The sequence below is a fragment of the Cryptomeria japonica genome, chromosome 5 (assembly GCF_030272615.1).
Source record: "Cryptomeria japonica chromosome 5, Sugi_1.0, whole genome shotgun sequence".
Classification (NCBI taxonomy): domain Eukaryota; kingdom Viridiplantae; phylum Streptophyta; class Pinopsida; order Cupressales; family Cupressaceae; genus Cryptomeria; species Cryptomeria japonica.
In genome coordinates, this window is record NC_081409.1 from 788,747,405 (window position 1) to 788,771,352 (window position 23,948).

General features: G+C 35.6%; 2 protein-coding genes and 1 non-coding gene across 4 annotated transcripts; 1 reads left to right on the plus strand and 2 right to left on the minus strand.

Moving 5' to 3' along the window:
- Positions 1-10,071: 10,071 nt before the first annotated feature.
- Positions 10,072-13,862, minus strand: LOC131875670 (disease resistance protein RPV1-like). Of its 2 annotated transcripts, none has more exons than XM_059220272.1 (4): positions 12,779-13,862; positions 12,400-12,462; positions 10,727-12,274; positions 10,072-10,599 (listed from the first exon to the last, which is right to left on the minus strand). In XM_059220272.1, exons 3-4 carry the CDS (start codon positions 11,888-11,890, stop codon positions 10,168-10,170), a joined length of 1,596 nt encoding a protein of 531 aa, XP_059076255.1. In that variant the 5' UTR covers positions 11,891-12,274; positions 12,400-12,462; positions 12,779-13,862; the 3' UTR covers positions 10,072-10,167. Both variants share the same exon structure in this region, with proteins under 2 accessions (XP_059076255.1, XP_059076256.1).
- A 116-nt stretch (positions 13,863-13,978) lies between these two features.
- On the minus strand, positions 13,979-14,539 carry LOC131876171 (probable 2' cyclic ADP-D-ribose synthase BdTIR). Its single transcript, XM_059220990.1, has one exon. The coding sequence runs from the start codon at positions 14,537-14,539 to the stop codon at positions 13,979-13,981; it is 561 nt and encodes a 186-aa protein (XP_059076973.1).
- Positions 14,540-18,659: 4,120 nt separating this feature from the next.
- On the plus strand, positions 18,660-18,820 carry LOC131876432 (U1 spliceosomal RNA). The gene has a single exon (XR_009372792.1). It is a non-coding gene; the product is annotated as a U1 spliceosomal RNA (small nuclear RNA).
- Positions 18,821-23,948: the final 5,128 nt, after the last annotated feature.

The following is a 23,948-nucleotide window of genomic DNA, read 5'->3' on the forward strand; positions in this document are numbered from 1 at the left end:
TATGCTTCAAAGTAAAGGTATATGCTTGCAAAGACTCTACCCATTTAACATGTCTGTGACTAAGCTTATCCTGTGAATTGAGAAAACTAAGTGCCTGGTTGTCAGTGTAAACCACAAATTCTTTAGGAAGAAGGTAATGCCTCCATTTCCTAAGTGCCTGAACCAAAGCATACATTTCAAGATCATATGAAGAATATTTCTTCTTAGCATCATTAAGCTTTTCACTGAAAAATGCAACAGGTCTATTATCCTGACTCAAAACAGCACCAATAGCAATATTACTTGCATCACACTCTAAGGTAAACAATTTATCAAAGCTAGGTAGAATCAACACTGGTTGAGTAGCAACTCTGACTTTCAGTAACTCAAATCCCCTGTTGGCTGCTTCTGTCCACTGAAATTTCACTTGCACACCACCCTTAATGGTTTCCAACATAGGTGCACATATTTCACTGAAACCTCTAATAAATTTCCTATAAAATTGAGCAAGTCCATGAAAACTCCTGACATCAATAGCATTCTTAGGGGTTGGCCAATTAACTATGGCTTCTACCTTATCTGGATCCATCTTCAAATCACCCCTTGACACAACAAAACCCAAATAGACCAGCTCTTGCTTGAGGAAATCACATTTTTCTAGGTTGATAGTAAGTTGTTCATCATTCAATCTTTGTAAGACAATCTGCAAATGTTGGAGGTGTTCTTCCTTGGTTTGACTGAAAATTAAAATGTCATCAAGGTACACAACTACAAATCTGCCTATAAAGTCATGTAACACCTCATTCATCAATCTCATAAATGTACTGGGTGCATTTGTTAACCCAAATGGCATGACTAGCCATTCATATAACCCCTCATTTGTCTTGAAAGCTGTTTTCCACTCATCCCCCTCTTTGATGCGGATTTGATGATATCCACTTTTTAGATCTATCTTGCTGAAGTATTTTGCTCCCCCTAAACAATCCATAAGATCTTTTATTCTAGGAATGGGGAATCTATACCTGATTGTGATCTTGTTTATTGCTCTTGAATCTGTACAAAGTCTCCAAGCCCCACCTTTCTTAGGTGCTAACACTGTGGGTACTGCACAAGGACTAATACTTTTTCTAATCAATCCTTGGTCTAAGAGCTCTTGAATTTGTCTTGCCACTTCCTGATTTTGTTCAGGTGTCATTTTGTAAGCAGCTTTGTTTGGCAAGGATGCACCTGGGATGAAATCTATCTGGTGGCTAACGGCTCTCTGAGGAGGTAGAGAGGTTGGTTGACCATCATTAACAATTGACTTAAACTGATCAAGAAGTTGCTGCACCTCATATGGGATTTCTACCTTCTTTTCTTTCTTTTCATCAACTGGTTTAGTTACTAATGCAAAACCTATGCCATCACCTTCTTCTAAGGTATGAATGAACTCCTCTTCACCAACTAACAAGGTTTTGGGAACTTGTGGTTTGCTGCCCTCACTATCTTCATTAAGGGACTGAATTTTATAGTTGATACCATTCTTGAAAAATGAGTATGAGTTCTTTTCTCCATCATATTGTGCTTTCCTGTCAAATTGCCAAGGTCTTCCTAAAAGCAAATGACAAGCATCCATAGGTAGTATATCACACAAAATCTTATCTTGGTACTCACCTATGTTAAACTCTACCCATGTTTGTTCACTCACTAATACATGCTGCCCTTTTTCCAACCATGTGACCTTGTAGGGCTCATTGTGCTGTAATCTAGGTAGTTTGAGTTTTGTAGCAGCTTCTTCTGATATAATGTTATCAGTTGATCCTGAGTCAATGATAACTTTACACACCTTTCCTTGGATCTTACATTTGATCCTAAAAAGAGCTTTCCTTTGAGACATATCTTTCTGAGGTGGTTCTTTCATGAGGATCCTCCTGATCATGAGGTTTTCCCCTTCTTCTGATGGTAGACACCTTTGATTTGTTGTGGTTTCCTCTTGCACAAAATGGACTCTCTTATCACCTCCTTGAGATGAGCTTGGCTTTTCTGGGCATCTATATGCTGGATGGCCTAGTTTCTGACAGTTGTAACACTTCATTGTGGAGAAGTATGAACCTCTTCCAGGTCCATTAGATCTACCCCTTCCTGGGTTGCCTGATCCCCTACCCCTATAGTTGGGTCTGCTCTGAGAATCCCCGCTTTGCTCAATAAGCTTAGACTCTCCCTGGGACCTATGATCTATGTATCTTCCCCCAAAACTGCCTCTATGACTGCCTCTGTTTCCTCTGCCTCTGCCTCTACCATTATGTTCTTGTTTCTTCTTGTTTCTCTCTTCTACCTTCAATGCTAATTGATAACACTTTTGTAATGTGTTGGGACACCATAGGCTTAACTCTTCCTGAATATTCCATCTTAACCCATTGAGATACCTAGCTACTCTGACATTTTCATCTTCTTGTACCTTAGATCTAAGGCTTAGTTTTTGGAATTCTTCAGTGTAACTACTGACATCTAGGTCTTTCTGTCTCAAGTTCTGTCTCTTCCTATGCAACTGGATTTCATAATCTTCAGGCATGTAGGTGTCTTTGATCTTAGTCACCATTGTCTTCCAGGTGGTTATGGGTTTCTTTCCCTCTTTCACCCTTTCCTCTTGGATGAATTTCCACCAGGTCAAGGCTGCCCCTCTCATTCTGGATTTGGCTACCTTCACTTTCTGTGCTTCAGTAATGCCATCACATTCAAAGTGATTCTCTAGACCCTCTATCCACTCCATTAGTGCTTCTGGTTCCATCTTACCACTAAAAAGGGACACTCCATCTAGGGCCTTTCCAGTCAAAGCTTTCAAAGCTTGTAAAAAGGTTTCTTGTTCTTTATCCAAGATTGGATCTGGTTCTGGGACTTCTTCCTCTAAGGTTTCCTTCTTATCTTCAGCACTTTCTACTCTCTCACTAACTTCTTCGGTCTTGACTTCTACTTGGTTCAACTTTCTTTCAAGTTGTTGTAATCTTTCCCTAAGGAGTCTATTTTCTTCACCCTGATCCTCCATCCTCTTTGCTAACTCTGCATTGGTCACCATGTTGTCGGTGTTGTCTCCCACTGACTCACTACCAGACATATGCTAATCTCTCAACCCAAATCTGAATTGGCTCTGATACCACTATGATGAGGAGGTAGATAGGACTTAGTCTTTTCAAGTTTTAGTGGGCTTTGTTTCAATTATCTTTCCATTCAATCTCTAGGAGCAAATGGCATTCTCCTAAACCTTTCTCCTGTCTCCTCCTCTTTGCTCAACACAGCTTGCACCCTATTATACTGCACATCACTCCTCCTTACCTTCCAAGCTAGAGCATTCAAGTCTGAAATGAGGTCCTCTTGTGTGTCACTAAAAACAAACAAGTTTGGTTGTCCAACTGGCTGGATCTCCTCTCTTCCAGGAATGGGCAACTGTTGAAGAACCATGTTTTATGAATGTTTGCTTGCATCTATCAATGTTTCAGGCATGTTGATGTGTTTGATGGTCTACTAAACAGGTTGGCAAAGTCGGATTGGCTGTCCTTCACTTGCAAGAGTGAAACTACCCAATTTTGGATACAAGAGTGTTGAGTTACTCAAAGCATTACTAGGTTCTAAAAGTCAATTTTGATCAAATGTTGAAATGTATTGCTGATGAACTCATAGAAGGTTGTCTTTGGTCATCACTTGTCAACTTTGATGGGTTGAAACAAACTACAACTCTTCCCTCGTTACCGATCTCACCAATTTGCCAAATCAACCTTAAAAAGGCTACTAGAATTAGCCCTAGTTGCTAGTGAAATTTGCTCACCCTGTTAAATCTGCTCAATTTCATGACAAACCCTTTTAGGAATGGTCTAATTATGATGCAACCTCAAAGATTTTTGCTAATCCAAGTGTTGTACGGCCTGTTTGAAGATTTTCCACCATTTAAGCCACTTTTCAAGGGTTTTGAATGGTTTTAGTGAGGGTTTACAATACAAAGGTCTTCTTCAGGTTACTAGTCCCAACCAAATGTTTCAAACTATGCTTTGACATACCAAAAATGCTATCAAAGTCCCAAATTTGCCTTATTACAACTTTCTTTTGGTCAAACACTTGTCATACTGCTGCCCTCACACTGAAATAACAGTCCAAATGACTGTAACAGCAGCATTTCCTAGTTTGCATTTATTTGTTTCAACAATATGAAGTCCAAATATGCATGGAGAACATCAAATGAAGAAGCATTATTGGTTATACATGAGTTAGAACCATTTTCAAAGCAAATAAAAACTCTGTTTCTTTTTATGACTGTCACCAATGAACCTGCCTTCACTGTTTTGGACAGTCTTTTGACTGTTTGCATATATTTTGCCTTTAGACCTGCAATGAATATGTATTTGGCCTGCACATGGATGTCAATGACAAACTGATACAAAGTATTCAACCTTCTTGAAAGGTCTTACAAGCTTGATCATACAAGATCTTCATAAAATTATGATTGCATTACAAGTTGAAATATTGTGAGTTTCTCCTTGTGGATCCTTATTTAGGTCCATTACAACAATAACCATAGAACATTAATTACTTGAGAATCAAATACTTTCAAAACACTTCTCCAGATTACAAAATAAATTTCCAATCATTCCATTTGTTCCAAATGAGTGTTGGCAATGGAATTTCTACAAACAGTTAGCAGGAAAACAGTGACTCACTGTTTTGAATCAGATTTTCATAGGAAACTTCACATCCACCCAGGTCATGAAAGGACAAGAATGGTAAGTTCACTTTGTCATTTTCAACTTAAACACTTTTCAATATATCAATGTACAATGCTATGAGAGCAAGGTACAATACAAAACTTTTAAAGAGAACCCAAGCCAAGTTGTTGCCTTCACACACTTGCCATGGGCTTACCAACTCTTATGCATTGCTAGAAAAAGAAAATAGAAGTATGGTACAGTATGTACAGGTGATCCAACAAGTTCCCTCAAAGCCATGGATGAATAAACTTCAAGGAAACTGATTGGACCATAGAGGAACCTCCATTGAGAACTCAAACCAATGCCTTAACACAACCACTCCAAGCAAAAAGTATTCAAATACCAATGAAACTCAAATACAACTACTTAAGTCATTAAATGATGTTCATACACAAAGAGAAACAGTACCAGTACAGCCTGTTTATGGCATGGTACGGACTGTACTTCACAAAGTGCAGAAAACTAATTGAAACTTCACAAAAACAAGAGCAAAAGAGTGTTTTTTTTCACTTTTTCCAATAAGACCAACCCATACAATGATGGGAACATGGTTTTTATACATGTTCCATCTCATTAAAGCCCTTGTATGGACAGGTACAGGCTGGAACTACCAAAACCACCAAAAACCCTTTTTTACAACTTTTGACAACTTTTTTGACAACTTTTGTTGCTCAAAAATTGCATTTTGACTTCCGGTTGCTTGGAACTCAATCTAATGACTCAAAATAATTTGGAAACACTAAATAAACATGCTCCAATGCCTTTCAAGGCTTTAAAACAACAAAAATGCAAAAATGCTCATTTTGACCCAAATTTGACAATTTTTGGCCTAGTGAGCAAAAATCAAAAATCTTGGAAACTCTTCAAAAAAATGAGTTCCAAACCTTATTAAACCACTAGAAAAACCTATTAAACCTACTATAAGCATAAAATAAACACACATGCTTAATATGCAACAAAATTTTATGCCTGATGGGTTTTGAGCACTCAGGTGCTCCTGCACCAGGAGGAAAGACAAAGGATCCCCTTATTTGATACCTCTATATGCCTCAAAAAAACCTTCAAGAGGTCCATTTAATTGCACAAAATATCTTGGGCTAATGATCCACTTAAAAATGCAATCAATCGAAATTCTATAAAAACCAATAGCTATGAAGACTTTAATTAGAATATCCAATCTAATCTATCATAAGCTTCCTAATGTCCAAATTTATCAATATTCTAGCCCTTGTATTTTTTTGGATAGAGTGCAAATCCTCTTGTGTTATTATTACCCTATACAAGATGGACCTTCCTGGAACAAACCATGTTTGTTCTTCTAAACCTATGTATGGCAGTCGAATAGTTTTTAGATTATTTTCTACTAATTTAGCTATGATTTTGTAAAAGGTATTGCGGAGCAATATTTGTTTGAAGTCATCAAAAGAGGCTACTTGCTCTTTCTTTGGAATAAGAGCTAACAAAGTATTAATGTATTCCCTTAAAATTTTACTTGAAGTTCTTGATTCTTTGATGGCTTCTATCACCTCCTTTCAACCTATGCACCACCACCTCTAAAAGAAAGTCACAGGGATTTGAACCTCTAGCCTTGTCTAGATGAAGTAGATTGACTGCTACCTTGATTTTCTTTGTCGTGTAGCTAACTATCAACATTTTATTTTTCTCACTCCTGACAAGCTTTGGAATGCTCTAAAATCTTATTTTGCACCAACAAGTCAGATCCAGTTCCATAATTAAGAAGTTTACCAAAATAATTAATTTTTTTGGCCTCGATTACTTCAGCATCCTCCACGAATAAGCCATCTCCCAATCTGGTTTTAAAAATTTTATTTGCAAACCTTCAAGGGCCTTAGTGCTATTATGGAAATTTTTTGAATTTCTATCTCCATCCCTGATCCAAACTTCTCTAGATTTTTTCCTCCAAAACGTTTCTTCTTTCACTAAAATCTCCTTATATTCTACCAACAATCTCCTCTCTTGCAAAAAGCTATCTTGATCCATGTCGTGGGAAATTACCTCATTGTTTTTAGTCTCCATCTCTTCTTTTAAACATTACTTTGTCTCAAAAATGTTCTCAAAGTGAAGTCAGTTCCACTCCTTTTGTTTGATTCATTTCCATTTCCTAGATATCTTGAACATTTTGGAACCATCCACAAGGACTTCCCCCACCATTTCTCAACAAAGTCAAAGAAATTTGTATGCTTAAATCACATATTTTTGAATTTAAAGGGACATATGACTAATCTCTTGACTCCAAATATTCCCAAATAGATTGGAAAATAGTTAGACCCTAACCATGGAAGTATTTCACTCTCTTGAACAAAATGGAATGGTACCAAGTCCCCCTTCCAAAAGAACCTATCCAGTTTCTCTGTTATATTATTGAAACCCAAATTCTTGTTAGTCCAAGTATAAGTCCCATTTTTTAAAAATATTTCCATCAACTGATTCCTTTCCACCCAAGTTTCAAAGTCAACTTGTGAGTCGAGTCTCTTGGAAGCCCCACCCTTCTTATCACTTCCATGTATGATCACATTAAAATCCCCTCCAAGGATGTGGGAATCAAGAGGCCTAGGTTTCTATCCTTACAACACATCAAAATCTTTTTCTCTCCTAAGTTCTCAAATGATACCTCTTGAAGCCTCCAAATAATGGCAAGGCCACTAAAAGCCTCATCTAAATGCAGCCATTCTCCATACCATAATTTTATTTTATTTTAAAAGAATCTCATTCAGTGTTTCTCAATTTGATTTCTTGAATAAAGAGAATGTCTACGTGTTCTCTCTCCAATTTAATCTTGAGCAACCACTATTTGTTAGTGGTATTTAAACCCCTAACATTTCATGAAATGAACCTCATTGATCCTTGGGAAGGGGGTTCCCTTCCTTGATCTTAGTAGTCTTGTTATTTTCACCCATGCCTCTGCATCATCATCCATGCCTCACTTTTCTTGATGTTATTTCCTCCTAGTATTGTTTCTCTCTCCACAATTAGGAGATGTTTTATTGGATTTCTTTTGTCAGATACCCAATTTCTCCACTTTCTTGCCCTTAAAGTGTGCTCCTACCTCTTTTTGTCTATGTGGGGAAGAAACCAATTCCTCTATAGCTCCTTACATCACTAGAATCTCTCTCAATCTACCTCCTCCTTAATATACAAGGCTAGAGCATTCTCCCCTAGCTGTAATCAATGAAAATTCATTATCTCGAATAAATATCCCAACATTTCCTTAATTTCTACACCTATCTTAGATGTTGGAATGCTAAAATCCCCCTCTTCTGAACCTATTTGCAAGCGTAATATTCTTATAAATAAATCATTTGTTCGACCTTCTACTTTTTTTGTTGCTCTTAGATAAAACTTTTTAGAAACTATTTTATCTTCCTCCCTCAAGGTTCATTGATCTGCTAAACCTAAGGGATTAAAAGATAAACAAGCATTGTTACAATCCCTATCCATACCCTCCTTGACTGTAAACTTAATCATGATTGCAATATCTCTCTTTTCTATTCCACATGCGTAAAACTTTCCTTGAGGCCGATTTAAAACCAAACTATGTTCACCTACAATTTTTCTTCTAGATTTTCTTGGCGACATGGATAGGAGTGTCACTTGTTTCCTATGAGTTTAGGATTAGATGATGTTCTATCCTCTAGCCCAATCTCACCTTCTAGATCTATCAAAATAGCTCCCCCTTTCTATAATGATCTATCTTCTAGTGTTTTGGTTAGCCTCCTATCTCTAGAGTTTTTAGTTTCCATTTTTTTCTTCCACAAACCCATCTCAAATAAAATTTATAGCCCCTCCCAACATCCTTCCTCTACATCTATGACCACACAGAGCCTAGCATAAAATCTCTTAGTTCCTTCAATAGAAGCCCTATCCACCTTTGCAGAAAAGCCCAATTCTTCACCCATTTCCTTGACTAATTCCTCACTCCTTGTTATTCCATAGGTAGATTGAAAATTCTAATCCACATAGGAGTCTTTCCCATTTTTATTTGAAATTTGGTTCATAGTCCCTCATTAAGAATTCAATACCCTCCATCATTTGAGGACCTCCCCACATTATATCCCTTTTGAATTATGAGGAAATGCATTCTAAAATAATAAACCCATTAGAAAATGCCCTAATTGATAACTCTTCACCCAAATTTTCTTTCCACTAGACAACAATCTTGGATCTTTCTAGTCTCCTCCCTACCCATTTGACAAGGAAAGCTCTACTCTCTAATCTCTCCTTGTGGGGTACTAGGATTTTAAATGGAATAATAATCACTTTAGATCTCAACATTTTTTGAAATCCAAATCCTTGTAATGGTCCTTCATTATTACTACTAAAAGCGTTCTAGATCCTCCAATATTTACCTTCATTGATAGCCCAATTCTTCTAGCTATTAGTCTACTTCCTTACATTCTTCTTGGCAAGGGCGGTCTGGTTTCTTTCCCCTAAGGGGATTCCATTTTCTCCTATAGAAAATGGAGGAATACTATTCTGTATTATTGAATGACAACCACCATTTCTTAACGCTACTCTCGAGTCCTCTTGCCGCTCCCAAGCACTATCCCATGCTTTGTGCCACTCTCCCTTATTAACATGAACATCATCACTATAGTTTTATGCACTATGCACCATATATACTATTCAAGAATCTATTAATAGTCATCATTATGCATTATTATACTCCTAGGGGAAACTGATTGTGTGTGTGTGTGTGAGCCATTTTTAATCTTAGGTTGGAGAAGAAGTTTAAGACCAACACAAACATCGTCATCCATGCTATCAAAAGGAGACTTAGAGATACTTTGTTGTAAAAATTCATAGTTGAGAATGATACAAATTAGTCCATGGGCTCATTTTAGCAAAAAGTAGAAAGTTGAGAAACATTAGATATTTAGAGACTTAGAGTTGTTCACCGAGAAAGTTAAAGGATCATGCACTACTAGAATAATAATGAAGGTGCATATGAATCAATTTAGTCAATGTGATCATTTTAGTGAAAAATATTAAAGTTGAGCAACTTTAGATATCCACAGACTTAAGAGTTGTCCATCAAGCAAGTCAAAGGATCATTCATAGCTAAAAGTGTAAGGATGATGTCATATTGTCGTAGAGATTTCAGTCCTAGAGAGTTTAGAAGCTCTAAAGATCCAAATAATTTCAAAAGCACAAAATGTTGAAATTGATTGAATGGTAATGATTAGGTTATTTTTTTCATATAACATATATTATGATTATGATCAATAAAGATTTTGTCAAATTAATAATCTAATTTAATATTCTATATAACTATGAACACTAGAGAGTATTTGAGAGCCATTCTCAATTCATCTTATTTATTCATCGATCAAGAGAATTTGTGAAACTACAACCAAAGATAGAGGAAGCTTATGAGAATAAAGTTATTAAGATTAAATCTAATAAATTACCAAAATGGTTAATCACTTTATTAGCTTTACAACGAAAAAAGCGGTAATAAGCTGCGAAGTGCCTCCCTTGTTGTTTGCTCTTCCCCCCTTACAACCAAACCTTTCTCCACTTCTCCTTCTCCGAACAGTGTTTGTATTCTCAACTCTCCGTCACTGTTACGTTGTGAGAGTACACCTACCAATGCCCATCTACCCTTTCCGACCTTCTTAAAAAATAATATACGTCCATCTAGAACAATCTCTAGTGTCATTTGTGAAGAAACACAATTTATAACACAACAGAACATAATGGCATCACCATCGGGGATACCCTTCAACACCAATTTTTGTGAAGAGTTAGTACCCTGGTTGGAGCTGGAGTCAACGATCATGAGTTTCTGAGAGAGGAAGGAGTGTACAAGTGAGGCCGCATCAGGGACTGCCTGTGCCCATATTATTATTCTCTCATTTGGCCATTTCTGCAAATTCCTTTCACTACGCGCAATCAGATGAATTAAATGGCAAAATTTTTTACTCCTGGAAACTATTATTATCTTTATCGTTTGAATACAACTAGAAATTTTTACTCCTGGAAACTATTATTACCTGTATAGTTTGAATACAACGTTCAATAACAGATCTCTTGTTCGCTTTGAGTGCCAGCCGCTTCAAATTCTGCAGGTGTTCCAAGCTTTTTATTCCCGGCAGCTCCCAGCAGGTCTCAACACTCAATTCTGACAATATTGTGCAATTTTCCAACCCTTCAATTTTCTCAATTCCGCAGCAATCTGTTAGACAAAAGTTTCTTAGAGAAGTAAATCCTGCAAAACTCGGAATGTTCTTCAGCATTTCACAGTTTCCCAAATATATTGACTTCAGGGTCCTTGACAGTGCTTCAATCTCCTCTAAATGACGATTATAGGAAACATGGAGACTCTCCAGGTGGGGATAACAGGCTTCTGAAAATGAAAGTTTGCACACTACTGTCCCTTCTAGAGATATCTTCTTCAGGTTGCTTAATGATGCCGTCCCAAAATCCAATTCACTGATTGGAATATTCGTTATACTCAGCTCTTGAAGATTATTCAGTTGCCTAATTGATTTTGGTAGAGACTTCAGCTTAGGAGAATATGCAATTTCAAGCTTCGTCAAGGACGATAAATCTCCAAGAGAGGTCGGCAAGCTTGATAGCTGCACACATACTATCCTCATCTTTGTGATCCTGCTGAGTTGACCTATGCTATCTGGTAGATCCCTTAAACTGGTATAGTCAAAATAGAGCTCTCTCAAAGACGCCTGATTTGTGACGTGGCGAGGCAACTCTTGCAATTGCCTGATGAAAGAAAGGTTCAAATAATCCAGCTTTGTTATGTTTTCCAGAAAGTTTAAGTCCTCTGACTTGAATGTCAGTTTATGACAATTTGCTAAATCGAGATGTTCCAGGAGTTTCAGATTTTTAAAAGTATCCGGCAATCTCCTCAACTCTTCGCAACACGACAAGTTTAGATGTCGTAGATTGCTCAAATCGCCGAAATTGCTTGGCAGTGATGATAGCAATTTACACTCAAATAACACCAGTTGTTCCAGTGATTGAAGAAGGCAAAATTCATCTGGTAGACTCCTAACACTGTAGCCCTCAGTGATTACTATCTTTTTCAAATGATTGAGCTGACCTATTGATTTTGGAAAACCTTGAAATTTGAGGCAATGAGAAATAAGCAACTGCCTTAACTGCAAAGGGGCCTGCAGTACATTTTCCAAGAAAAGCATGCATCAAGGATTGAAATGTAAATTTAAAACTGGTAAACGGACGCTGCTTACCTCGCCATTAGTCTCCCCCCATAGCTCTTCTAAGCGATGTTCCCGATAAATTTTTTCATAGAGTTCTAAAACCCTCAACGTTCTCAATGGAAGTCCCAACGGAAGATTTCGCCGGCCAATTTGGAACCAGCGAAGCCAGACCAACTCTCTTGATATATCACCCACCATTACTTGATTAAAATAGTCTCCATTGATCACTAAATATTTGAGTCCAAGTACAGAGGGTTCGAGCGACCAAATTCCTCCATTTGTCTTAACCATGAGTTTCCCGTGTGAGCAGCAAACACGAAACTCATCAACCTCCTCAGCTTTTTCGATCATCATTGGAATTCCCTGAAGAGAAATAACTTGAAACATTCAGAAAATAAAATAAAATAAAAATATACAGTTGTTGATCTATACAGACAATTAAAATTACTAGAAGGAAGTAGGGAAACAAAAGGCGTGGGCGAACAAACCATAGAATTAGTCCACATTATTTGATTTGAGGTTGCGATTATTCCTTGAATGCCGATTCTTTTCTGAAGAGGGAAAAGATACAAAATAAAAAATATAATATATAAAATTAAATATAGCCAACACTGTTATCAAAATAAATTTCTTGGTTGTTCAAACACCTGGTCAGAGTAAATTGTGAAACTGTTCGGGTTATTTGATCACAAAATACGTCTGGCTATACAGAAGTTTCTGAGGCAACTATTTAACTCTAAAATTAATAAAATTTCATGCATTAAAACATTAATATCTAATAAAATTGTTTTGTATTGATTAATGATATAATAAAAAATAATAATAATTTCACTTCTGTTTAATGAGGCAATAATTTTTCTTTTTTACCTTAACTCTTTTGTGAACATCAATAATTTGTTGAGGAAACCAAAGTCGGTAAGGTGATTGTTTATTTGCAATGTCTCTTCCCAAATCCCTTAAGTGGTCATGCATTCTTATGCAATTTTCACCGTCAAGCTCAACCAAACACCTATGCAAGAGCCTTTCCCAATTTCGTAGAGCACTCCACTTCATTCCATTCCATACTTCAATTGCCAAGCTACTATTTTCTCCAATAAAGAAACATGCAGTATCGAGGAACATCTTTTTTTCTTCATCATCAAGACTGTCATAACTTACTTTGAGTTTTTGCTTGATATCATTAGACAATGTATTGGAGATCCTATGCAGCTGTGACTCCCAATACTCTTTGCGGGACTCACCAAATAGTTGTGCTCCGAATACTTTCAAAGACAAAGGTAATCCATTGCATACCTCTAAAAACTGTTCAACAAGTTTCTCAAATTCATCGGATGAATAGGGTTTTAAGAAAGCATGCCAACAAAAAAGCTGCTTTGCATATAATGGATCCAGCTGTCTCATTTTATAAATGGAGGAGATCCCCCATGACTTAAGGACATCATAGGCTCTTGTGGTAATAATTATGAGACTACCTCTTTCAAGACTCTCTTTTATGGGCAATAGAACATCTAATTGTTCCACATTATCCACATCATCAAGAACAATCAATACCTTATTAGATCTTAAAACCCATGAAAGAGTTCTCATACCTTCTTCAATATTATCCAATTTTTTATTTTGGACGCCAAGATCTTCGAGAAGTTTTTTCTGTTTTTCAACCAACAGACCTTTGTTTGCAGCATCTCGAACATCAAACACAAAACTGAACCTCTCCATTGAAGAAGATATTTCATTGTATAACTCTTTTGCCAGGGTGGTTTTCCCGGAACCACCCATGCCCCAAATTCCTACAATTTGTACATTCTGATTACCATGAGCCGATCTGAGTGTTTTCGCCTTAAAGTCCTCCACTATTTCTTTTAGACCGACTGGATGTTTTGCAACCACTAACGGTACATTATCATTTAATTCTTTCAAAACACAACTCACAATAGTCTTCAGCAGCTTCATCTCATCCCTGAAGAGGTAAAACCAAAATCAAAATACTATGATTTGATTATGCCAAAATCAAATACATAGATGAGAGAAAAATAAAAAGTTTTTATAGAGAGGCGAAATGCGCGGTACTTACTCATTAGTTCTAATGATTTGACCAGTGTAAAATGAGACATTGTAGAGCGCGCTCTTCCACTCCTGAAGTTGTTCTGGGCTGTATCTGCCCTTTCGCTCATGCTCTCTAAAGGCCTCAACATACATTCCTTTCCCTTGGTGTACCCACTTGAGGTCACTAGGATCTACATGGTAAAAAATAGGAATAATTTTGCCACCAGATTTAAGCATGAATGAGAGCTCTGCCAAACACCAGGGTGATTCTGCATAGCTCTTGGAAAAAATAGCAATATGAAGCAAAGCGCTGGCCATAGCTGCTTCTATTGTTCGCGGCAAGAAATCACCATATTCCAACTCTTGTGAATCCAAAAAAACAGAGAGTGACATACCAGTAAGAATACCATAGAGAACACTAGCTAGGGTATATTTGACGTCTGTTCCACGATGATTGATGAATACATCGTAGCACGGTTTTTGCATGCATTTTGGGGCAGAAGTGGATGCAGATGGTGCGATATCATCAAAAGCACCCATGAAATCAACCTTTCTTTTACTCACGGCGGAAGATGCAGACGCCATGGAATTGGATCGCAGTGTAAGGCGATGACAGAAAGAAAGGAAAGCAATGGAAGCAGGCTGAGTGAAGGGCTAAGAAATTGTGAAAAGGGAGTTGCAGGTACCGAATATAAGAAATGATCAAAGAAGGACGAAGAGAATAAAGGCTTTGTCTTGGTAAGAGAAAGGGCGTCCCTGATGGAGATTAAAAAATTAACAAAACGCGAACAGTGATTAGCAGAAGAAAGTCGGAATTTGTGAGATGGATCCAGCTTGTACCAAAACGTCGATTGAGTGGAAAGGAGGCAGAAAAATGTTCGGAAAAGTTGCGAAATAATCTGGAGTAACGTACCTACCTATACCAAATGTTGTGATATAATCTGGAGTAACCTACCTACCTATACCAGCACTCTCTTTCCTTTTTTCATTTTTCGCTTTTGCTTTGTCCAGTTAAGTGAAACTCTTACGAATTGAAAATCTTCCACGCAAATTGTTGTATGCGTTTGGTCATTTCAGTCGATGCTTCTAGTAATTTCTCGCCTCATCACCTATATGCTTTATTTCATTTCTAACTGTATTATACAAAGCATATTTTTAAAAGTGAAAAAAACAAAGATGGTAATTTTATTTTTATTTTAATTAATTTTTATCATTTTATGTTTATAGAGTATAAACTTTTATGAGTTTGTATAAATTGTAAGTGCAAGATGGGTAGATCACACGAAACGGATGTATGTTTCTTTTATTTAATTTGATTTTATTCATTGTGATATATTCATTACCATTATGGTATAAGGAGTATAACTCTTGTAATGGTGATTCATAGTGGACAAGAATGTGTGTGGCAACTCATCATTTCATGTTGCATATTCTTCCTACCAAAATGCTTGTAGATTGAAATGCAATGAATATAATAAACCAAAAAACCATGTACTCCTTTAACTTTTTCTCTCAACAACACTCCTTTAAGCTTGTCCTTATAGTTATAAGAGGTATATTAGATAAATAAATATTTCTAAGGTTATATGAGAAATGGATACATTTTATTTAAATAAATATCCATTACTAATTGGTTCTTATATACATAACATGAACATAATATAAAAATTAATGATATTAAAACTAGCAAGTATTCATCTACGATGATTAGTAGATGAAAGACACAAAGACAGAGCCAATTTGTGTCATAAAGGCAGAAAAATAAGGGATAAATTGACGAAATGTATATAATAATCTGCATATGAAACCACATGAAATGAGGCAATTTGTGTAGGAAATTGCATAGAAGAAATAAGAAAGCATGTAGAAGACAAAAGAGCCATGTAAAGCAACTCAACTTGTAAGATTTTCACTTCATTTTCAAAGCAATTTTTTAATAGTGAAAAACAAAGGGAGGAAAGATAATGCTAGTATCATTTCACCTCTTAGTATTTATAATCTTTTCATTTTTTTTTGGATGTTTTGTGTAGGGATATAAATTTTTGTGTGTCGATATAAATTATATGTGTGGGCTTCAATTCTCATTCAATTATTTATATATTATAAAAGAAAAATTATTTAAGGAAAATAAAAATTCTTATTAAATAGGATTATAATAATAATTTTATTAGTTTGTGCTATTTATCAATCTGAATAATAATTTTGGATTATATTTTAATGAACTAAAAACAAATAAGAAATTGAAAATGAAAGAGTATTGAAAGTATATTCATGGAAGGGAATTGAGGGTCTATTTTATTAATTGAATTGATCATTTAGTCGATGGACCTCCATGGCATTAGAAATGGATTTAACAAAGTTGAAAATAAAGGGCCTACTATTGGAGCTTTTCGTAAATATGAAATTTAAGAAGTTGAGAAATATTTGTAGATTGTTTAGATGGACATGAGATAAGGGTCAAGTATTTTTATATGACTTGCCCTTAGGACATAAACTTTAAAATTATCAAAATTTTGAAGGGCCTCAAGGAAAAAGGGAAGATCTTGTACCCATCATACAACAAATATAAGGTTTACAACCCACTTATCCATAGGATTAATTGTGTTGCCCAAGAAGATCTCTTTATAATGTGATTGCATTATAACATGAGTAAAGACAAGGGTGAACTCACATTATAACCTATTTTGATAATTTCAATATGGGAAGAGAGAGGCAAAGAGAGAGAGAGAGAGAGAGAGAGAGAGATGTGTTGCCCAAGAAGATCTCTTTATAATGTGATTGCATTATAACATGAGTAAAGACAAGGGTGAACTCACATTATAACCTATTTTGATAATTTCAATATGGGAAGAGAGAGGCAAGAGAGAGAGAGAGAGAGAGAGAGAGAGAGAGAGAGAGAGAGAGAGAGAGAGAGAGAGAGAGAGAGAGAGAGAGAGAGAGAGAGAGAGAGAGAGAGAGAGAGAGAGGTGGTGGTAGGGTGGGAGGGATAGAGGGAAAGGTAGGTAGATAGATGGAGAGAGATAGGTTAGAGAGATGTAGGTAGACTTCAGCCCCCCATCATCAATTGTAAATCCTAAACCATATATGCTAAACATTACAAATATAACACTAAAACCAAAAAAATATAAATTCAATTTTTTAACCCTCAATTATTAACCCTCCCTTATCAACCATAAAACCTAACTTAAACTTGAGGTACTCAATCCTAAACCGTAAAACCTAAAATTAGTAATTTAACACTAAAACCTTTAAAAATTGAATATAAACCCTAAATTCTCAAAACTCAAAACCCCATCATGAATCCTTGAAAACCTAAATGCTAAGCAGTAAACCTAAACCCCAAATCTCATAGCTTTAAAAAGTAATGAAGAAGACTAATTTTGTAGTTAGAAAAGAAAAGTTCATATCAAAATTACTATCTTAAAAATTTTCTTCTTCGTTAAGATTATTCCAAGAATCACCAATCATTATATTGCACTTCCTAGGCTTGCTTGGATGCAATGCTTTCAATTTTGTATGCTGCTCAACAAAGAACAAATTGTAGCCACTCCTATTTGGCTTAGGATGATCAAGATCCCTTTTCTTTATTTCAACTTGTCTCATCTGACTGTGATGGGGGCAAACTCCTAAAGCAACATCCCATGATTAAGATCATTCAAGTAACTAGTTACTTCTATAAATTGTTCTCTAGAAAATCCTCTAGACATCTCATACAATACACCATTTAATTTCTCTGAACCAACAACTACAGTAACAAGATAACCATGTTCAAACTTCCCATCTATAACTCAAGGGATGACCCATAGATGATGCAGGGTTAACTGTTGAAAAGGAAAACCACTGTTATGCTAAAATTTATCATATTAACATGAGTAGTTAAATAAAAAATTCAAGTTATTCAAATTTAAAAAGAGCCGAGAAAAGGACTTTGTTGGAATTGGTAGGATTTGACAGTCTCCAAAAATAGGGATTCAAGTAGAGCAAACATTGGGTGATTCCTTACAATCCACAGTGTGGAATTGATAGAGCCAACAGATTACAAGCTTCAAATGTCTTTGGATCTCTATTTCTCGTCGAATGGCTAACTATGGTAGCTAACTTGTAAATTTTTGAAGTCTGTTGCCAATTTTATAATTTTCCGTTGTAGTCTAGTTGGTTAGGATACTGAGCTCTCACCCGAGAGACCCAGGTTCGAGTCCCAGCAACGGAACTTTTATGTTTGACCTTTTTGTTTTTCCTCCTATTAGGACCAAAAACTGTAAACTTGCTTTGATTCGGTCGAAAAATAGGGTCCAAGCTTTAATTTGACCCTTTTTGTTTTCCTGCAATTACCTCGGACCAGAAACTGTAAATTTGCTTGATTGGGCCTTGACAAAACCTTCGGCTTTATAAAACGGAAGTTTTAGTTTGACCGTTTTTGTTTCCTGTTCTTAAAAAAAACCAGAAACTGTAAAATTGCTTTGATTCGGCCAAAAAGAAAAGACTCGAGCTCCGACAACTCTTTTGTTTTCGTGCTATGAAAACCAGATACTGTAAACCCACTTTAATTCAGCCTAAAATTTGCAGTCCCATGACATAGAAGTGCTGGAGAAGATCGTTCAGTGAAAAGTGCTGGTATTTTGTTTATATGATCCCACATGCGGGAGGACGAGGAAAGAAGGGAGAAGAGGAAGTATAAGAAAGAGGAGAGGGGATTGCAGAAAGCATACTTATCTGGGCGGGGTCAATCGGTGATCAGGAAGGCCGATGGCCTAGAGAGAGCACCTTCATTGCACATTGGAAGGGGGCTCTGTCTAGCATCTCCCACTGTGGAAAGTGCACGTCATGATTTGTGACAGAGGGGGCTCGCGTTCGCGCGGCCCCCACACAAAACTAATATGAAACATTCTGATTTTAGTTGTAAACCATTGGTCGGTACAACTGTTAAATGGCGCACTATTGGTAAAATGCCTTGATTAGTTGATAAAAAATAGTTCTCTTTCTGCATTTCAAGTCATATCAGTTATATTCTTCCTCAGTTAAGTTGCAAGTTTGTCATGCAATGGTCTTGTATTTTGATTAGCTACTCTTGTAAGTTGATCAAGATTGTAATATTCCAATTGAAAGTGATGAGGTTTCTTGATTGTTAATGCTTGAGGCAATGAAAGAACAAGTATGAAATGTCTAAGGATTGATGTCTTGAAGGAAATGGATAAGTCTTGGTGCCGATTGATTTTTACTACCAGATTGTAAATGTGGCCTAAGCGGACTTAATGTGCCAATGATGGTTCAACCATCTATTTTGCTGCCAAAATGTTAAAGCATGATTCAAGGGAGAAGACTATGAACCTCCCAGAATCCCAGACACACTTGCTCCATGGCTTAAACATCTTGCTCCATGGCTTAAACATTGGCATACTCCTCCCAAAATTTCTCTTTTTGACCAGGAAGCAATGAAATTCTTCTTCTTGGCACAATTTTGGTATAGATAAGACACTTGTTTTCTCCGTTAGCAGTCATACAATTTGACAAATGCTTTAAGTGAATTCTCCCAATAAAACCCAATTGAAATAAGACACACGTTTTCAAAGGGTTGAACCACCTAAAATCTCTGGTGAAAAAGTGGCAAAGGTGTTAATGATTTGTGTTTGGGATAAAAGAGAAGGGTTTGAATTTTAATGAATCACATATAAGGTTTACCAAACTTAGATTCAAAACTAGGCAAACATAACAATGATCTCGATCTATGTTAAACTTGAGTTTCAAGTTCCACCTAGAAACATGTTAAAATAGGGTTATAATAGTTAAAAGATCTTTTCAAGGTAAGAATTGATTTTGGTGTATTTCAAGGATGGATAAATCATATCTTTTCTCCTCAATCATATTTTTTTATTAAATTTAGTCATAAGTAAATTCCATCCTATTCAACTTACTTGATGGGTTCATGAATGAGGCATGCCTTTGAGTTCTAGTCGAACAATACTAAAATTTCTCGAAGAAATGCATCTTTCATGGCTTAACCATTTGTAATATGCAAGTCATAAAATTAGCTTTTCCTTTATTTTTCATTCTTTAACCTTATATTTTTTAGCAATTTTAGCTTTAGTTGAGATAGTGGTGGACCAACAGACATATGGTTTGGGCCAAGCTAGACCAAGGCATGGGAAGTGAGATGGGTAGCATGATTATGAATATCACACCTGAACACCTGTGTATCAATAAGCCAATACACATCTTTTTTTCATAGGTAATAGACCACCTCTCCATTCATGAGAGTCAAGAAGAGGAGAGTGGTTGAAACAAAATTTTCAAGTGTACTGGGGAGCAAGTAGATGGAATGAACCAAGAACTTTAGAGAGGCTTTTTTGGCTTAGCAAAAGGACATGGAATCTCCAACGGGCTAAATGACTGACATGACCTATGACCACGGGGCAAACTAGCTCACCTTAAGAAGTGTGAATGGAGTGGGCCCATGCCCCCCACCCAACCCCACACACGGAGGAGTAGCTCAAGATATTTGTTTCCATCTTTCCTACCTCTTGTCATTTCTTCTAATCTCTAAATTTTTTTTCTCCACTTTGATCATTATTTAATTTTCTTGCATCTCTTAATCTTTAGTATTCTTCATTAAGCTTTTTTTTTCATTTTCTTTTCACATTTTTTAACCTTTCTCTTACTCTTTGCCTTTGTTGCCATTTGCCTCCATTGAACTTTTGTGCTTCCCATTTTTCCTCCACCCTTTCCTCTCCTTTTTAACTTGTCTTGGTATGCAATACATCTACTATTCTACAACTCTCATCCTGATGATGGATCACGAAGTGTGATTTGAAACATTGATGCAAGTAAACTAAATATATAGTTAAATCTAGAAGCAAAGCTATCTAATCATAAGGTGGCTTGGGAAATTAGTCCTATTTTCATCCGCTAGCAAATTTAGCTTAAGTAGAATTGTTAGAATTTTCAAGGTCATCAGAATCTCACCTAATGAATTTGGCTAAAGGTTCTAGAGTATATTTAGGATATTAGGCAAGTGTTTTATACATGATCTTGTTTCTATCCCTTTGATCTTTGTATTTCAAAAACCCTTGATTCACTCTGATGGCACCTCCTCTTATTGTGCCCATTTCTTCTCAAGAACTTCTAAAATAGTGAGTAGTTCTATTAAATGGTTTCCTTTTAGTTTCTAAAAAATAAATAGTTGTTGTGAACTTCTTATTGCAATCTAGGTGGTTCTAGGCTTGAAGGGGTTGACCATGCTAACAATAAGTCTATTTGATGTTTTTCTTTATTGCTATTGGGATCAATACCAATAATCAAATGGAAGATCATTCTATTCTTTTGGCTCTTGAAAAGCTTGTGAATTAGGATGGAAAAATATTCTTTGTGACAAGCTCCTTAACATGGTTTCTCTTCTAAATAGAGAGATGATCCTTGAGTCCTCTTGATGGCTAACAAGTTTAGCTAAACAATTTTTTCATCTTACTCCTCAAGTTGAAGTTATTTCTTTTGTCCATATCCCTTGAAAATGAAAATCAATTGTGGATTGTCTTTCTAAGTTGGCTACAAAGGAAATGACAATTGGAATGTTTCTAATTGGGGATATTTATCCCTTGAAGAAGCTTCTCAACTTCTCCATCTCGTTTAGAATAACTACACCTAAAATCCCCCTTCCTTCTCTAATGTAGAGTAATCTTCACGACTGTCACTCTGCCTTTGGAGTTCTTAAATATCTTTATATCAATATAATAGACCTTTTAAATGGCTTCATTGACATATTTGATGTCGTGTTCTTACCAACCTTGTTGATAAGGAGCTCCCTTTCTTCTAGACTTATGACTAGTTGATGAGCATTCTAGATTTTTCTTCTTGATATATCTATGATTTTGACCATGTGAAAATCACTATCTTATAATATTTTTTGAGTTTGTTATAATATTGCCAAAACATAATAATAACAAGAGTTGTGATACAACTAGAGTCCCTGCCTATTTGCTAAAAATTGACGAGTTACTATTTTTTGTGAAAATAATAAAAGGATTGCTTGTTGTTTAGATTTCATAAGGAGCTTATTGATTGATGTTAGGTTGTTGTTAGCTTATCTAGTACCTCAATCCAACTACCCTTTATTTTTCTATCATTTTTATTTTGACATTGAAACAAGCATACAAATTTTTGAGCGGTGAAAGTGAAACAAGACAATTGATGGAGTAATGACATTAGATCCTAAAACTAGCAATTGTACCTTGGTGTGCAATAGGTGTGCCAAAAGAGGTGGGGAAGGAAAATTAGGGACTTTTTTGGTCTATTAGTTGCATACTCTTGTGTATTAAATGAGGTCAATTGGTAGGCCATTTAGCAATCAATGTTGTTTGTGCAAAAAACATCTTAATGAAGATATCTTCAAATCAACTATGCATCCACTTACAAAGATCTAATTAGGAGTGAAATAAAACCTATGAATTGAGATGATTATTAGGCTTATGTTGTGTTCATAATAGGGAGAGATGGGGAGATGGAGTGGGGAAGAGTGAGAGAGAGTGGGTAACGAGATAGAGATAAAAAAAGGTATAGATAAAGATGGAGATGGAGGAAAGGGATATGGAGAAAAGGAGAGAGAGAGAGAGAGAGAGAGAGAGAGAGAGAGAGAGAGAGAGAGAGAGAGAGAGAGAGGAGAGAGAGAGAGAGAGAGAGAGAGAGAGAGAGAGAGAGAGAGAGAGATGAGAAGAGGATATATAGATATGAAAGAGATACATATATAGAGGTAGAGATGTAGAGATCTAGGGAGAGAGAAAGATTAATATAGAGATAAGAAGTAGGGCCGCCATTTTAAAGAAAGATTAAAAACTAGCAATTGCACCAAAATGAGGTACAATGGTTAAGCTGAGAGTAAAATATACTTTGAATTAATTTTAGAATATAATTCTATCATTTAAGTTAAAATTAAACTAAAAATATTTAAACAGGACAATTAACATAATTGAAGTCCTTTGATTGTTTAAACAAGACACACACAATGCATACTTTTGATAAATAATAAGTCAAAATCTTGTAATAAATTTACCAAGATTATATATGACAATGGCAATGACATTTTACATAAAATTTTGCTAATATAACAAATAAATTTTAAACAATGTAATTTTAGATTATAGCTTGAATAAAATCAATTTTTAATATTTATTTATTAAATAGAATACAATAAATTAAATTTAAATAATTGATTTATAATTTTTATTTATTTTAATATTGTTGATTATATTATCATTATAACATTATTTTTTAAATAAATATCACATTATTATTATTTTTTGTACAATTATTAAAAACCCAAAGTGCAACAGATTAGACTTCTGTATTCCATATCTTGGAAGAGTCCTCTTTTATTAGCATAAATCGATTCAAGATGAGCAGAGCAATGTAAATTTATTGCAAGCTTCATTTAAGTTTTCTTTGACCGACTTAAATTTTCTTTAATTTCTTTTTTATTTAAAATAATAATAATTTAATAAAATAATTTGTAAATATTACATTTACGTATATATTATCTCATATAAGATTTGAAGACAATAAAAAAATTAAAAATAAAATTTTATAGAACAAAGTTAATTTCCTCATGTTCTATACAAGTTAATTTTGTAGTAAAGGATGAAAAAAGGAGATCTGGCAGTGCAAACAATTAGGAACAAGTTAATGGCGATGATAATTCTGGATGCAATAGGTTCTATGATGTCTTCTCTCAAGTGTATGCTGGTTTTGGTGTGTTTTTTGGAGGCGTTTGTTTTGTTAGTTTTAAAACGAGCAGAGAAAACACATAACAATGAATAGAAAATAGTAGAAAGAATAATAGACACAAGAAAGAACTCAAGACACAAGATTAACGTGGTTCACCACTAAGTGGCTACATCCACCAAAAACGCAGGGAGAATTCTTATTAACCAATATCCAATTACACAGTACATCATGTATGGGCTGCAGACAATCATTTATATAAACATATCAAATATGAAATGAAGAG